We start from the raw sequence: 17,615 nt of genomic DNA on the forward strand, positions 1-17,615 counted from the left end.
CTCCGGCCGTCAAGATGTTTTGCTGTGATTGCCATGAGAGAACTTGCTCTCCGGGAACAAACCAGAGGACACAAATAGGTGAGGAGTGACGGCATCCTCACATCCCTGCTGTTTTTTTCTGACCACGTTTGGTTGCTGAGTTTGAGTGGGCACATTACCTGTGCACCTTTCTCGTTTCTAATTCAGAGGCCAACTCTTTTCACAGACATGCATTCACCACAATCTTCCCTCCTTCATTTGTTTCATTATGAACCACGTCTCATTTTCTTTTCCTCTCTTCTGATCGTTCAATATTCCCTCCCTCCCTTTCCTTTACTTCCCTCACCTTCTCCCCCTATATCTATTCACACATCCTGTGTAGTCCACTGCCTTTGTCAGAGATAGACAAAGGGACCCAGACTGGAAAATGGAAGTAGAGCACAGAGTCCTTGCTCTGGGCTTGTGAGAGTGCCAGAGACTGTATCTATCCATATTCCCTTTGAGAACACAACGCATTCCACTGCTAAAGCAGTGAGACAAGGGAGAGATGAGATGGAGAGAGAGAGAACGAAAGATGAAGTGAAATAGAGAAATGCACAATGGCACTCTTGCAAACAATTGCCATTAATGTCATCATCTTTTCCCCACAGAGATTGCGTTGAGGGAACAATGTGCTCCACGTTGATTGTGTGCTAACAATCCACTGATTGTCTTACATACAGTACGAGACAGACAAAAGTGGAAGATGTTACTTTTGTTGTGATGATGATCCATAAGCTGGATTAAGTACATTACAGTAAAAATTATTGTGTTAGTAAAAACAAGTATTAGTTGTTGTTTTTCAGGTGATGCCTTTGTATTGCCTGGAAATTACAGCCCATTTAACTAGCAGTAGTAATCTGACATCAGACAAGAGTTCTGACAATTCATAAAGGACATGTCTTGCAATTACAAGTAAAGTTTAGTCGTTGTTGCCAACACTACCATATTGATTTGTTTTAGCCAAAAGGCCTACAAGTGTGTGAGCATTGCAGAATAACATACAGTACAATCTTTTAATTTATGAGATGTTACTGTATGAACAGGCTTTGGTGCATGACTTGTTCAACCATCCAGTTCAAGTGGACCGGTTGTTATCACCGAGTTGTAAACGTAGCTTCTGCTCTGTACTTTCACTGGCTCTGCGGGCAAGATGACTTCCAGATGGTCCGGGGAAGTGCTTGCCTTAGGTTACAGCAGGCCAGCCTGCCTGTGCCTTTTTCAGCTGAGGGAAAGATAGAGATACTGTGTGTGTGTGTGTGTGTGTGTGTGTGTGTGTGTGTGTGTGTGTGTGTGTGTGTGTGTGTGTGTGTGTGTGTGTGTGTGTGTGTGTGTGTGTGCAGCCAACCAGCTCCTCAATGCACTCAGTTGGCTGGGTCATGTCCATGACACTCCGCTGCTGCAAGTGGTTCTCAAAGCGGGGTCCAAGGATCACTAAGGATCCCTAAGGACACTCCATAGAGTCCCAAGCTAAACTAAAAAAAAAAACTGGTTTATTTGATGTAGCTGAAGTATAGGCATAAGTATTTTTGATTTAATAACTAATAACTCCCCACATTAAGCAAACACAAAATTTAACGGATAGCTTCACATGTTTTCACGTCTGTCTTAAAACAATGCCCACATGTGCATTGAAAGAGTTATTGGTCGCTATAGTTGTTGCTCCTGTCCATACTGGTAAGAAAGAGAACCCCTTATAAAGTAATTTAAATGTAAGTGATTGAGGGCAGATATAACATTTCTGTGCTAGAATGTCCCATCGTGTGCTCAGGAATGAGGCGCAAATACAACTTCATAAAGATAATCTATCATCCTTATTCTGTGCAAAAATGCATTTGTTTATCTGAATTTAATATGAGGCTTAATCTGTCAGAGTTAGACAAATTAAGTGGCTCTCTTCTAAAGTTGCAGTCTTTTTTTTATACAGAATTCCCTAACAGTAGCCAAGTTTCCATCCCCAATTTAAATTTCCAGAAAATCAGCCAAAGATAATGCGAAGTAATGCACGTTTCCATCCATTCCTGTTATTTGAATATTAACAGTTGGGCACATGGAGATAAGAGATATGAGCATATAGCATTATATTTGTTTGTTTGTTTCATGTATTAATTTAAAGAAAGGTGACTGTCTTCTCATCGCTCCACACAGATCAGATGTTTTCATTCTTTTCTGTTGCAGTTTACATTGTCAAGTGTAAAACAACAGAGTCAGACAGAGTTAAGACACGCACGGAGATGAGAAGGGTATGTATGGACTTATCTAACTCTGGGGGATACTGTGAATAAGCTAAAGTCCCAATACGTCGGCGTGTTACTTTAATGTAGGATACATATGGGCATGCAAGTATTGTTTTAAAACAGACTTGAAAAAAATGTGAACCTATCCTTTAATTCTTTACTAATATGTGATGACACATATTTCCTGCGCCCTTGGGTCAAAAACCTTAGGGGTGATCTCCCTGGGAGACCTTGACGTGAAGAAGCTTCGGGAGCCGCTGGTACAGTAGAAAACACTTCGACTTGACCTGACTCCACTTTTTCCAACCTGATTTAGGACACACAGATGCTGGCTGCTGCCCAGTCGCCGCCTCCTCCTCCTCAGCAGCGCTCCAGTCCCGCCCACCGCCACCTGGCTCTGCTGCGCACCGCCGACTGGAGGCAGAGTGCCGCTACTCCTCTTCCCCACGCCAACGGAGACGCAGAAAACAAGGAGCCCCTTGACCGAGGGTGTGTACATGTTTTTTTCCTCATATTTCAAAACCGATTTCTACAATCCAGACCGACTCGAGGTTTAAAGGATTTCGGAGGAAAGTGCAAAAGACGGATAGAAAATCAGACGGGTGCCCTGTGCACTACTGCATCCTCCCTCTCCACCTCTGTCTCATCTCTCCTCTTTCTCTGCCTCTGCGCTTTTACAAGACTCCCGGCTTCTCCCATCCCGAATATCCCTAGTGACTGATCACTTATTGCAAAGCCTTGAGCTGCCCTTCTTCTTTTGTCGGAGTTTGAACCCCATTTCTGAGCTGCTGGAAGTATACCGCCAGAGCCCCTGAGAGCTGGCTGGACTCTGTAGCTTTCGTCTACCCGATACAAGCGGATCATCGAGGGGACCTTGCGCGGAGTCAAAAGGACTGGAAATTATTTAGCCCTCTCACATCAACGTACCGCATGGTGGGAATTTCTGCCTCTTTTCAGTGTAAGTGGCCTCTGTCTTTGCTGTTGTGATTATATTTTTTTAATTACGCCTTGGCTGAGTGTTTTGTGCCCTCATATAGACATATGCCTGACATATGTGCGCCATAGGAAAAAAAAACATGAAATAGCCACAGAATTTGATATTTATGATTTTGCTTCATTTGTTTTAATGTAAAGTAAGCAGAGGCTACGGGGCGCCACAATGACAAAATGTGGGGCGATTTGTATAAAAACACCACATGTAGGCCTGTATAGCCAGCAACTACATTCTTTTTTATTTATTTTCATTTTCAGTGTCTGTGATGAACTGCGGTGACAAATCGAGGCTATTTAATCTAGGAACAATAATGCGCGCCTGTGCTGTGCGCAATAGTGTATGTTAGGCTATAGTTACAAACGCATTTCCTTCTAATGGGATAAATATGCTGAGCAGTGAAAACTGATTTTTGTTTGGATGAACTGAAGTTGAATATCGTCTATAGGCTAAATCCTAACAGCACAAAACTGACGCCCACTTGCTCACAATTAAGAAATATTCCACTTATTTATTATGTCTTGAGGTTTTGGTTCAGTATTGTGTTATCGGAAGAACAATTGGGCTAGCTTTCCATGAATTACTGCTGGTTCATTTTGTTTAAATAGTGACACCAACTCCCAGCTGTCCCTCTCTCCATAAGAGCAGATATTAATTCATGAGTTTGAACCCAGGATGCAGAGTTGTTATCGGGCAACAGGCAACTTAAATTCACGGATTAAGTTTAGTGATTCCCCCTTCGATCCGCCAAGACCCCTTCCTAGAAGTGAAGTAGCCTTCACATCCGCTGATGAAAGCATGGACACCCAGACTTATTAGCGTGTGTTTCATATCGGGGCGTACATGTGTCTCCACTCCTCAGCACGGGATAGACAATAATTTGCCTGTGCTGAGAAAATGTAGGTTTTAAAATAAAATCTAAACAACACAAGATTAATTCACTGGTTCCAATCCCCTTCTCACTGAATGAATAGAGTATTCCTGAATTTGATGAGAAAGGTTCTCTAGTTTCTAAAAGAAACACATTGGCATGATTCATTCCGTTCCACGAGATTGTGGTTGTTGATGTTTGTGTTGGAAGGATTGTTTGGATGCAGCGACTTTGCCATCCCTCTATGTTTAGTGTAGAGCCACCAAGCCTCTCTCCTCCTCTCCCTCCATTCTCTTTTAGAGAGAGGCTTTGCATTTTATAGTACATATGCATTTGAAAACATGCTCCGGAGCTTTTGTTCCAACTGTCAAACGCATCTCCTCGAATCCATGTAAAGTTTTCATCTCCAACCGATGCAACTTTGTCATCATCACATAACCGAACAGCGCAAAAAAGAAGGAAACAAAAAAACAGATTTCTTTTTTAATGGAGTGGCGTAGGGTTGAAATTAAAGGGTTCGGGCTATATTTTCCTCCAGTGAGAATCTGTTCCCCCGACTGGGAAAAGAGCATGCGGGTTAGGGAGGGAGGCTGCTGGGGCTCAACCTGCTGTCGATGCCCGACAGTTCTCACGGCTCGGATTAGAGAGGGAGGAAAATATCTCCTGGAAACCCACAGGGCTTTGGATATTTTTTACGCATGGCGAATGGCCCCATGCAAAGCTTTGTAGGCATCCAAGAGGGTGATTGTTAACTCCTCTTGGCGTGACCCACTAAAGATCTTTGCGGAGTTAAATATAGATGCAAAGGAGAATTGTTTATGAGAATTTTGCATTTATATGAGCTGTATGTATGATGTAAATCAACAAGAAAACAAAGTATATCAGTATTTTATAATTAGAAAATCTTCTAATGTCTTCTGTGAATCCAAGACACTATATTTCTATTGGGCTGTTATGATTCTTATGTAGCCTAAATATGGTTAATTTAAGTGATCCAAATTGAGATTCAGTGGGCCTATTAGCAAGTTTTTTTTATTTTTTATTATCAGTATTATTATTTACTGCAGTGGCCTTTTTTAATTGGTTGTCCTGGCCGTCATTTATTATGTCATCTGTTGTTGTTTGGAGACTTCCATTAAAGTAGTGACTTAACTGAAAAGACCATTACCTGGAGTGTGTGTTTTTACAGAGAGAGAGAGAGAGAGAGAGAGAGAGAGAGAGTAAATGAAAGGTAAACAAAGCTGGTGATGAGGGGAGAGTAAATGATAAGTGCTGTTTGCAGGTTATAACTGTTTGTGTGTGCCTGTGGTTGCACATGTGTGTTTGTGCACTGCTGCATTCACGCGCACGTCCGTGCACACTGTATAAACAGGGTTGTATTAACCTTAGCTGCTAACTCTCTGTGGTCCAGGCTCTGCAGCATCAGCTAGCACTTCCAGGGCCATCTGCCCAGCCACCAGCCTGCCTCACACCTGTTCTTCCTCCCTCCCTCCCTCCCTCTTCCCTCCCTGCTCTCAGGCTATAGGGTCAAATGCATCAGACCGCTGCTCACAGACACAGACGTGGCCTTGCAAAAATGATGGCAGCCATTTTATTCTCGCCTTCACACATACACAAACACTTATATACTCCTGGTTGATGGGTTGAAAAAGATTGTCGTCTGCACAGTTACAGAATGTGTACAGACACACATCACTATGGCTTGATTATTTGCTTTCATTGATGTTTTTTTTCCTTTTGTGCTTTTTGATTTTAAACACAGCTAATAGCCTTTCTAATGTGTTGCACTCAAACAGCTTATAGATCACAGCCTCAAACAATAAATTACTATTATTTTAGAGGGGAATAAAGGTTTCCCCTTTAGCACAGCGTCATATTGAGGCTCCAAGTCTTTTAAGCATGACACACGTTTGGATGCGGTCCAGGTTTGCTATACAGTGAATAAGTGTGGATGACTCAACATAGTTAATATGCCGGCTACATCATGAAGCCCCCCTTGTGTATTTCTGTATTAGCTATAAGCCTACTTTCTCACAGCTACACGTTGATGCAAATATTCTCTCACCAAAAGGCAAAAGCGTGGTGTTGGATGATGCCCAGAATAATTGCATTGCCTGTATTGTTTCAGCATGCTCGTTTTGTTCGTTACTTGGAATAAGTGAGCTTTCCTAGTGCTTCAGTTGGCTAATAGAAATGTTCACGTAACTGCAATGTCCTGGAGTTTAATCTGGAAGGTTTGTTGCTATCTCACTCAAGGAAAAACAAGAAAAGCATACAATATTCATCTGTAATTGCATGAATAGTGTATAAAGACAGAGATGACGGAGCACACGAAATAGGCACAGGTTGCATTTGAGGCCATGCAGTCACGGCCAAATGTCAGCAGTAGAATTAGATACTGAAACCATTGTTGCGTGCACTCCTTCAAGATGTGTAGATCTGTTCTGATTATTTAGAGCCATCTCTTACCAAGTCTCAGGGTGAAATATAGATGGCATCGGGGTGAGAGTGTGTGTGCATGCACCTACATACACACACATCCCCTTGTAGATCGATAAGCCCATTGATGGTTATCAGCGAGAGGGCAGTTCTCTTCACTGCTTATTGAATTTCATCACCCATGAAATAGCAGCAGCGTTATAAAAGGACTCACATGTATGTGTGTGGTTCTGTGTATGGATTTGTGTGTGAGTGTGTGTGTGTGTGTGTGTGTGTGTGTGTGTGTGTGTGTGTGTGTGTGTGTGTGTGTGTGTGTGTGTGTGTGTGTGTGTGTGTGCTGGCTCTTTGACACTCACAAAAGCAAGAGGTCTTTGTTTTATTGTAGTCGTGAGTTGGCCTTTACAGGGCTTATTTAATGTCAAAGTCAACAGTGAGCACTACAAACTGATTTTATTGGCCTTGTTCATGTGTTTACTCCAGATAACATGAGACTTATAGAGCAAGTGAAGAAGAGGCCAATAGGACGGAGTCTTGACAATGATGAATTTTAATAGACACAGTTAATTCTTCATAGGTTTTTACATGTCAAACCATTTAGGAAACAAATGGGAAATCATATTTATAATTGATCGGTTCCTGTATATGACCAAATCAACTTCTTCCTTTTCTTAACTGTTGTAAAAACAGTAACATAGAGATGGCTGTACTAGCAGTATTGTTAAAGACAGACAGATTGGAAATGTAGCTTTTCACTGGCTAACCGTATCTACATTACAGCTCAGGGTTCTTGGACTAAAACACACTGATAGACATGTGCAGGACAATACAAACACACACACACACACACACACTGCTCTCTCAGTCCTTTCTATATAGACTGGGATTGAGTTGCTAATTAACTTCACTTTCTCAAACTGTATCGCACACAGGCAGACTGCCACACACACACACACACACACACACACACACACACACACACACACACACACACACACACACACACACACAGAATCTCTCTTAGGCTTCTTCTCATGATGTCTCAACGCGCTCTCTCTCTCTCTCTCTCTCTCTCTCTCTCCCACTGTTTATTTTCCTGCCTCCATCTGGAGTCGGCTGATATTGTAATCGCCCTAATGCACATTGCCTTCCCCTCACACACACACACACACACACACACACACACACACACACACACACACACACAATGTGCCATCCTGACAAGCCCCTTTTCTTATTCCCAAAGATAAGCCGCTGGATGTGAGTCTGTGACTGTCTGTGTGAGCTTAAGTGCACATGCAGGTGTCTATAAAGTGTGTCTAATGAATACAAAGGGACACACAAAAGTGTGTTTCTCCCTGCACTCTGCCAAAGGTAACGATATTGAATAGGCACTTCTTAGTGATGCGGAGCGTCGATAATGTGGCTGAGTGAAGTTGTTACCCGTTAACGCTCACCTCTTCAATATTCACCTGTCACCCAATTTGCATTGAAAATGTAGTCAGTTGAAGGGGAAATAATTCAGGGGTGGAAGTGTGTGTGTGTTTATATGTGTTTCTGCATGTCTTTTGTTAAGGTTTTCCTGAAAAGGAAAACCTTAACAAAAGTTTGGGCACATGTGTGGGCACATGTGGGCACATGTGTGGGCACATGTGGGCCTATGTGGTAAGAGATTACCACGCTGCCATCTCTAATAGCTTTTGTTTTGTGATTCAGGAGAGTTTTAGGATGTTGGAAGGTGGGAGTGTGTGCACACAAATGCTGAGGACAGGCAGGTTTGATTGATGGCGAGTTTGAGCTGTGAAACCGTGCGATTAGGAGTCTTTTTTCTCCCCTAGTTCAGGAGAGGACAATTGTTGAAGAATGGACCGGCTTGCTTTGCTGCCAGTCCATAAAACCTGACCATAAAAGTCATTTCTGTCCTTGTGTGTGTATGTGTGCGTGTGAGAAAGAGAGGTGGAGGGGTAGGGGCAGACAGACAGCTCTTAAAACATACAGGCAGGCAGGCAGAAAATCTGACAAATTGACAAAGAAAGAGACAAAGAAAGAGGAATAGGATGAGAAAGAGGGAGAGTGAATGAGGGAGGGGAGAAACCTCACCTCAGCCCCGTCACGCTTTAGTGCTTTTAATCACCTATACCGAGGTTGCTTCCTCCATAAAAATTCTACATTGTTAACATTGACCTGCATGAACATGTGAAAATAACTGTTTTGTTTTTTTACCCTAGTGTCACTGTTTTCTTTTAACAATATAATTTACGAACACTATCCCTGCTTATCAGCGTGGATACCCCTCACATTTGATTTACAGCTTGGTTCTCTCATTAATTTTGATGTATGGATTTGGACGGTACACTTTATGAAAAGGGCAGCCACTGGAATGGAGGCCCGGCTAGCCTGGTAAAAAGAAGTGTAATTAAAGATCAGCAGACAGGGAGAGAAAGAAAGAGAGAAGCTCAGATCAATAGATGCAGACAGTGGACCCTCTGTCTTTTTTCCCTCAGAGTATTGACGTGTTCAGTCAATTACAGCTAGAGAGAGAAGAAGAAGACAAGAAGGAGAGATGGTGATGTAGGGTGTGTGTTCAACTATGTGTGGGTTAGGAGCGTCTGCTCACATATTGTGAATGTCTACACCCATATGTGTGGCAGTACATGAGTGTGTGTGTTTTGAGTTGGTGCAAACAGCCAATAGACATCTGCGTGTAAGATATGTTTCTTTAATAAAATACAGTCGACAACTGCAGAGCAGACGGATCCACTGTTGATTTAGGACTTCCAGTTGCTCCAAAGCTTTTATCTACCATCAGCAGACAAAACTAAATCATTGTTTCCTCTCTTTGCTGGTTAAAATCACGCCACTGCTGCCAAATAATGAGGCCCTTTTCTTGTGTGGCTGAATTTGACTTGCATGATGGGTATAGTAGGAAGAGAGGGCTTCCAGCTGTTGTCAGTTAGTGTCACAGGCAAACAGGGAGATGGGACAATGGGACGCCGGCCGCTCGCTCTGTCCGATTGTCTTGTTGTCAAACTGACAGCAGGTGCCTCAAATGTTAAACGCAGAGTGTCAATTATTTCGAGGAAGGGCCATTTTAGAAATTGGTTCAAAGAGAAAGAGGGTGAGTGGCAGAGGAGACAGTGGGGGTTACATAAAGAAATGGAAGGAGCTGGTCCATTTTCCCAAATGGGGCCAAGTAAAAGCCCCATTTTGTTTAACTTCTAGTGCATCCTGTCCCCAGTATTCCCTCCCCCATGCCCCACCACATCCAACCTTCAATGAATCGTTGCTGGCCACCCCGCTAAGTGGTTGTATGCTCACAGTCGATATAGTCTTGCGGGGGCAAAATTACTGTCCATTTTATCTCAACAAAAATGATATTTGATGGCATTTCCACCTTCAAAAAAAGAAAAATGTGCTTAGAATAATCACACTCACTGGGCTTTTTTTCTCTCCAAGGGGATAAAAAATCCTGGTTTTCTGGCTGAAAATGGTGGTTAAGTGAAGAAAGGGGGAGTTGTGAGGATTAGATGTGAGGCTGTAGCTGTGTATCGATGAATAGATAGAGATTTCAAGAGCTGTCTCTCCGTATGTGTGTGTGTGTGTATGTGTGTGTGCAAGCGCACCTTAGAACCCTTGGAATTGGAGAAAGACTGTTAAAATCTATCTATCTATCTATCTATCTATCTATCTATCTATCGATCGATCGATCTGTCTATCTCTCTATCTATCTATCTATCTATCTATCTATCTATCGATCTGTCTATCTCTCTATCTCTCTATCTATTTATCTATCTATCTATCTATCTATCTATCTATTCATCCATCCATCCATCCATCTATCCATCTATCTATCTATCTATCCATCTATCTATCTATCTATCTAACACATCTATACGTCTGCCTTCCTCTGTATATTTAGGGTCATCTGACCCAGCTGCTCTTATGGATTTGCGATTGACAGCCATTTCATCAAAGCATCTGTTCTTCCCCTCTGTCATAATCTCACCATATGGACATGTCATCCTCAGCTGCGCGTTTCATAGTAGCATAGATGATGTGTCTCCTTGGTAACCAAACTCCACTTTTAGAAATAAGATATTAATTATGTTTTGGCCCCACATGTGCAGGATGCCTACACACACACACACACACACACACACACACACACACACACACACACACACACCGGTGTCTTGTGTTGCAAAGTACCTTGACATTTATGGTGTTTCATATCGAGTTAGTCAGTGTGATAGTGGACTTGTGCAGATACTGCGGCGCTGTCAGAAGTTTTATGGCTCCTGCAGTGTTCAGACATGTTTGTCTTCTCTACAAGATAAAGCCATTTGTGGAAGAATTCAAAATTTTCTTGGGATTTAAACAGCTCCAGATTGCAGTAAAACTCTTTAGTCCTGGTAACACTGGGAGAAGGCGCGGAGCAGAGGAGGGAGCAGGGCTCTCACGGAGCAATAAAAACTCAGGAGAGAGCATAAATCCATCTCCCCTTGTAAGGTCCGAATTTTTGCAGATGTTTCAAGATGTTTGGCCCAAGTGACGGTAATTTCTTGCCCATCTGTCTTCTCTCCTCCCCCTATGTCTCTTTATCAACATCTGGTTTTCGGTGCGGCAGAGAAACAAGTATCCTTTATAAGCCAAGGGTTCCCAGTTCCCCCTCTGCTTGTGCTATTAACTTAGCCTCAACTACTGCTCTCTCTCTGTGCACACATACTCACATATGCTAACCATTAGAAAGTCATACCATTCAGAAAATGTAATAACTTTCAGTTAGAGGGGAGATAAAGTATTTTGGCTTTTTTTGTTCTCTCTTCACTTTTTCCATAACTGCAAAGAATTTAGGGTTCTGGTTTTTATGTCTCCCTGAGAGAGGACAAATTATTGCTTAGTTGTTAGTTTGAGGATGTTTTAGTGAGAGGAAAGCCCTTTCCCCTTTTGAGTGGGACCCTTGGGTGTCTGTCTGCACCTCTACTACCCATTTAGTAGTGAAGAGCATAGAATCAGAGATGCATCAATTCACTCGCAGAAGGCAGACATGTTTATTTAGGAATGAATGCTCACTAACATTTTGCTGCGCACTTTAGCAGTACAGCACAACTAAGATCTTAATTTGCTATTTCCTCTTTGGCAATATTAAATTGTCCAAATAATAATTCACAGCTGTGCAAAGATTGTGTATTGTGGCGCAGCTGCAACTTTATGTTTGTGAATTAAACCGTCTCACACACAGAGCTGAACTGCACATTGTATGCACACACACACATCTACAAACAGACACACAGGTGTACACTCACCAGATCGCTCTCTCACATGCTCACAGACAGTAAGTAGTTGAATATGCAGACAAAGACATGCAGCTCAGCACCATATGGCAGGGTTGTCAATCTAAAATGAAGTCATGCAGAGCGTGCTTTGAGTGTGCCATGTAAGGTGTACAATGTTCCTGGAGTGTGTTTGATAGGGTGAACAGTGTCATAACAGACCTGTATACACACACATGTTCTGAAATACAAATTGTTGCTTCTGTTTCTTTTATGCACGAACACAACACACACACACACACTCTCATTCCACCACATACCACTTGTCCTGCTTTTTGTCGTTTAGCTGCTTAACAAAAGCATGGTGAGCTCATTGTTACTGTCAATTATGTTCTATTAAATCAATGTTGTTACTGTAACACAACAAAGTCTCACAATTTTGTGAAATCAACAATAAGACTAAAATGCAGTGCAAATACATTTTGAGACTACATTTCTTACCAGCTCATCAAAGTGACATGTTTCCTTAAACATTAATCTTTGGTTAAGTTCATATGCAACAAAATTCAGGTCAGACAAATAAAATAAAAGTTAGAATTAGGTTTTGTTGTTTTTGCAGCAAAAAAAAACGGTACTAGGGATAGACCGATTATCGGCCCTGGGCGATTATCGGGCTGTTTTTTGACAGTTTACAGATTATCTGTATCGGTGTTTTATTTGCCTAAAAGTTATAATTAAAAAGTGCTTCACTTTGGCTCCGCTACAGCTCTGTGTCTGTCTCTCTGCTTCGGTTTCACTCACCACTGAGTCTGACTTAATGTCACGCCCACAACACTATCTGACTGATCTGTTACTGTGTATTATGTTGAACGTTTCTAATTCATTAAATAATTGCTTAAAGCATTTAAACAAAGTTTTTTGTTGGAGTTTGTAACATTCCAAAATCTTAATTTTGACTCAAAGATTTTCATTTTCACTGTATATGCATATTGGTTCCAAATATACTAATAATCGGTATCGGTATTGGCCTTGAAAAACCAGTATTGGGCGATCCCTAAACTGTAGCACACACGTTGGCTCTGTATTTAGATATATCAAGTTTTTGGTTTTGCCACTTTAGCCCAAGGCTATAACACACAATTTCAAAAAACATGCACCCACACACAACAGATGACCCTAACTGCCAAAGACTCTAATGCATTAGTCGTGCACTGCCCCGGGCTTATGCCTGATAGGACAATAACAAGACCAAGTCACCAGCTGATCAAGGGTGGAGGACACACACACACACACACACACACACACACACACATACACATATACACACACACACACACACACACACACACACACACACACACACACACACACACACACACACACACACACACACACACACACTGGTTCAAGCGTGTGTGTGTGTGTGTGTGTGTGTGTTTGTTTACGATTAGCATATAAAAGGGATTACACTTGTAGCTAAAAAACACAGTTGTTTAAATAATTCCGTGCAACTCACTTGACACACATTTTTCTGTTTTCACAGAACTCTGTTATATATCAACCTGAAATCTTTGAATATTATTTAAGTGGTTTGTACTGATTCAACCACAGTGTTACCCAAAAGCCATGTCTTTACAGGTGTGTTGAGATGAGGATTGAGCCTGGTGTTGGCTGCTCTTGTGTCTCGAGTCCTCTGTGTTTGCATGTGTGTGTTTGTGTGTGTGTGGGGGGGGGGCAAAAAGTAGAGGGAGAGAGGTGAGTGGTGACATAGGTGTAGCAAGTTGAAACGAAGGAAGAAAGAGATGAGTTGTTTCAAAATAAGATATTGAAGTTCAAAAACTAAACTCATCTATATGGCAAATGTAGCTTTTGTTTGAAATATTGAATAAAGACTTTCAAGTACTGTTCAAGAAATTAGTTTAGTATTAGATAGTCGGGGTTTGCTATTGATTTGACATAATGCTTATTGATTAACACTTCTATGTATTGTTGGCACAGTCCGTTAGACTTTAGGTAGGAGCACTCAGTTAGACCAGTGGGAACGATCCAAAATGGGATTTTTGTGTTTTGGAATAAAACCCATCTTATTAAGCAGTGGGAGTGAGGTCTGTGTGTTTGTGGCTCTGATGTAAGCCTGTTTGCCTGTGCCAGTTGGAGAACGAGACCCTGAAAACAGAGAAAGTGGGAAACGGGGAGAAAAGCAAATGGGACACATTTGTGAGTGACTCTAAACCGCTGGAGACTGATGCCAGAGGCCACAGAGTTGAGCGGCAGAGGGAGAGATGGAGATACCGACAGAGAGAAAGAGAAATACCCCGTATAAGATGTTCAACAACAGTTATTAGTTTCCAAATTGCTGAGCTTGGATAGAAGCATCAGCTTTCAGACCTCTAATGTGTTTTTGAGATTCTCTGTCTCTCTTTTTAGACAGCCACTAATGCTAAACTGCCTCTACGCTGGAAGCATTTCAGCATTTGAGGAAAAAAAACTTACAAAATCAGTCAACGTATATTTAACTAGTCCATGTCAAGGAATTCACACAGCCAGTCTTAACCACAGCTACATGCGAGCCACAGTATACACTATATATAGCTTCTCTACTGTAATAGAAAATTATAGTGAAACTGGGGATTAAGAGGTTGGGGAAAAATGCTGTATTTATGGTATGTGGAAGAAAGCTTGTAAAATGTGACACAGCCTGCAGTTAAAATAACTTCTTGCTTTTCAGATGATTGCCAGTGTGAGGCTGACTTACTTCATGAAAATGGATAGAAAGGCTTTTGTTTTTTAATAAGTGAGGAAAGACAAAACAACTCCTGCCTGTGCACCATGAGGGGAGCAATTTAAAATGTATTGCTTCTTCTCATTTAAAAATGTGCCAATGTTTTCATTTACATCCTGCTTATTAAATCAGGATCTGGAGTGTTAAAAAAAATTCACAGATCTTAAAATAGTTCATTTACAGAAGGAACGTTTGTTATTTTGTAAATTTCCCTGTGAAATGGCAGCAACAGAAGTGACAATATTTTAAATCTCTACATAATGCACTAGTAATGCCTCTACCACATCCACATTTGTAAGCACAGATGGATGTGGAACCACAAACACACACTCTGATATCCCTCCATTCCCTGAAAACTATCAATTGTGATACTGCTGAGTGGTTTTGATTTAGGGAAGGTCATACAGTCTCTTCTCTGTCTCTCTCTCTCTGTGGTGTCTGAGAGCAGACGTAATGGTGCACTTGATGATGGTGCCAGAGGAAGAAGCAGTGTTTTATTTTACCAGCCAGACACATGGCCAGTCTAGTTAAAAGCAAGAGAAGAGAAGAACATAGGTTACTGAGAGAAGCTGGTACTCTGGTTCAGATTTTGTGTGAGGTCAATGGTAGTGGACACTGTAATCATTCCTGGCAATAAAGCAGCCCCTTCCTATACTATAAGAAACGGGGTGGAAAATGTTTTTGTGCAAAACTATAGTTCTATAGTTGACCTTTCTGGTTTCTTGGCCTTTTTTTCTCTCTTTCCTCTCGGCTGTCTGTCTGTCTGTCTATTTTTCTCTCTCTCTCTCTCTGTTATTCCAGCAATACCAGCAGCCTAGAAAGTGCTAAAAAATGATCACTTTAGCACTCACCTTGTACATTTCCTTGTGCATATGTGTGCATGCATGCGTTTTGTTTGGAGAGCATATCAGTTTGGAGAGCATATCTGCTTCACTAGTTGTCATGGAAACAGTGGGGACCGTATATGTGTGTTCAGAGGTGTATAATACGGTGGCCCTAAAGTGCAAATCACAACAGCAAATAGAAAAACGCAACAGCAAATCATAAAACACAACGGCAAATAGGAAAACACGACATCAAATATGAAAACACTTCAACAAATCATAAAACACAACGGCAAATATGAAAACACAACGGCAAATAGGAAAACACGACAGCAAATATGAAAACACGACTGCAAATATGAAAACACGACAGCAAACATGAAAACACAACAGCAAATATGAAAACACGACAGCAAATAGGAAAACACTTCAACAAATATGAAAACACAACGGCATTAACTTCTACCGGAAAAGGTAGGGCCTATCTAGTAGAAGATGGACCCTCCTGATTGGACAGACGGACTGTCTGTCTTTTAACAGGAAGGAGATGTGAAAAACACGGAAAAGCGCCTACTTTTAACAGAGAGACAGTCCGTCTGTCCTTTCAGGAGGCTCCGTCTTCTGCTAGATAGGCCCTACCTAGAAGCTAGACCACCTAGAAGTTAATGCTGTTTTGTTTTCGTAGTTGCTGTCGTGTTTTCATATTTGCTGTTGTATTTTCCTATTTGCCGTCGTGTTTTCCTATTTCCCGTCGTGTTTTCCTATTTGCCGTTGTGTTTTATGATTTGCTGTTGCGTTTTTCTATTTGCTGTTGTGATTTGCACTTCAGGGCCACTGTAGTATAAAGTACTAGAGACCCATACTTGAGTAAAAGTACAAGTGCTCTATCAAAAAAGTGACTTTAGTAGAAGTTGAAGTGCTCTTTAAGCACCCCACTTAAGTGGAAGTACTAAAGTATTCAGCATTTTTTGTACTTAAGTATTGCAAGTAGTTTATTTTAAAATGTACTACTCAAGTACTAAAAGTAAAAGTACAAGTATTGTGTTATGTAGTTATTAAAGAAAGCAGTCAAATTTTGAATATCATATTTTTGGAGTTTGACTTTTTACTTGGTATTAAGATGGTGCATTACAGGCAGTCACAAGCTGTACATTGCTGGATATATGAAGGAAGTTTCTGAAATAAACCCAAAAAGGTACATTAATGTCACAGCTGTTATAACTACTATTATCTGATACAACAGTGGGTTATTAATCACTTATTAACAAATACTGAAATAAAATGTGTGATGTAGTGGAAAGTTAGCAAGCTAGCAAAATAGATAAACTAGCAGCTTCACATCACAGGGTGAAAACATTCAGTACTCATTTCAGACTGAAACAACTCAGGAATAGCTTAATCTGCTGCAACAATGGCTAAATAGAAAGAGTACAAACTTACAGTGTCTCTGACTTCTGAACAGGCGATCGCCGTAATGAAAAGAAACACGACACGATCTCAGGAATTTTTTTACGCACTTACTTATTAGCGTACGTAACTAACGTAGCCGTAACTACACACACTGTACCTACAGAGTTTCCGTAGCGTGAGGAATTCACAACAGTAACGAGTAACGATGCAGCACATAAAAAATGTATCGGAGTAAAAGTATTAAACTCATTGAAAATATGTACTCAAGTAAAAGTGGAAGTAGGAGAAAAAAATAATACTCCAGTAGAGTACAGATACAGCTTTTTAGTACTTAAGTACAGTAGTGAAGTAGTTCTACTTCGTTACTATATAGCTCTGTGTGTGTTTCACCCCCAATACCCCCCAAAGTAGAGCAGAGATCGGGTCTGGTCAGGAGGACCAGGGCCACATTCAGATAATTCACTTCTTCTTCTTTCACTTCTTTTCATATTTGTCTCGATGGCTTCCTGCCATCAGTAAGTTCAGAGACCACTGCTGCTCTGGTTTGACTCACTGTTTGATGCCCCTGGCAGTGTCTGAAGAAGTCAGATAGGACAGTGGGGTCAGGCCCTAAGCCATTGGTCCCACCACTACCCTCCACCCCTCTTCCCTCCTCCATCAACTGTCCTCCATCCGCCTTCAATCCCACAATTGCTGTTCCAACTTTAAGTACCTGAAAGCAAGCAAAAACATCCTGGCTCTGGAGAGAAAGAACCAGTAAATGAGTGTAATGC

At 41.4% G+C, this 17,615-nt stretch overlaps 1 protein-coding gene across 4 annotated transcripts in view; it reads left to right on the forward strand.

The window, feature by feature from the left end:
* Positions 1-2,690: 2,690 nt before the first annotated feature.
* runx1t1 (RUNX1 partner transcriptional co-repressor 1) overlaps positions 2,691-17,615 on the forward strand; it is a 56,934-nt gene continuing 42,009 nt past the window's right edge. For all 4 annotated transcript variants that reach the window (XM_078268144.1, XM_078268146.1, XM_078268145.1 and 1 more), the window contains exon 1: positions 2,691-3,213. In XM_078268144.1, the coding sequence (XP_078124270.1) occupies positions 3,186-3,213 (28 nt within the window). In that variant the 5' untranslated portion in view covers positions 2,691-3,185. The remainder of the gene's footprint in view (positions 3,214-17,615) is intronic.

This window comes from Sander vitreus, chromosome 14 (genome assembly GCF_031162955.1).
Source record: "Sander vitreus isolate 19-12246 chromosome 14, sanVit1, whole genome shotgun sequence".
Taxonomy (NCBI): domain Eukaryota; kingdom Metazoa; phylum Chordata; class Actinopteri; order Perciformes; family Percidae; genus Sander; species Sander vitreus.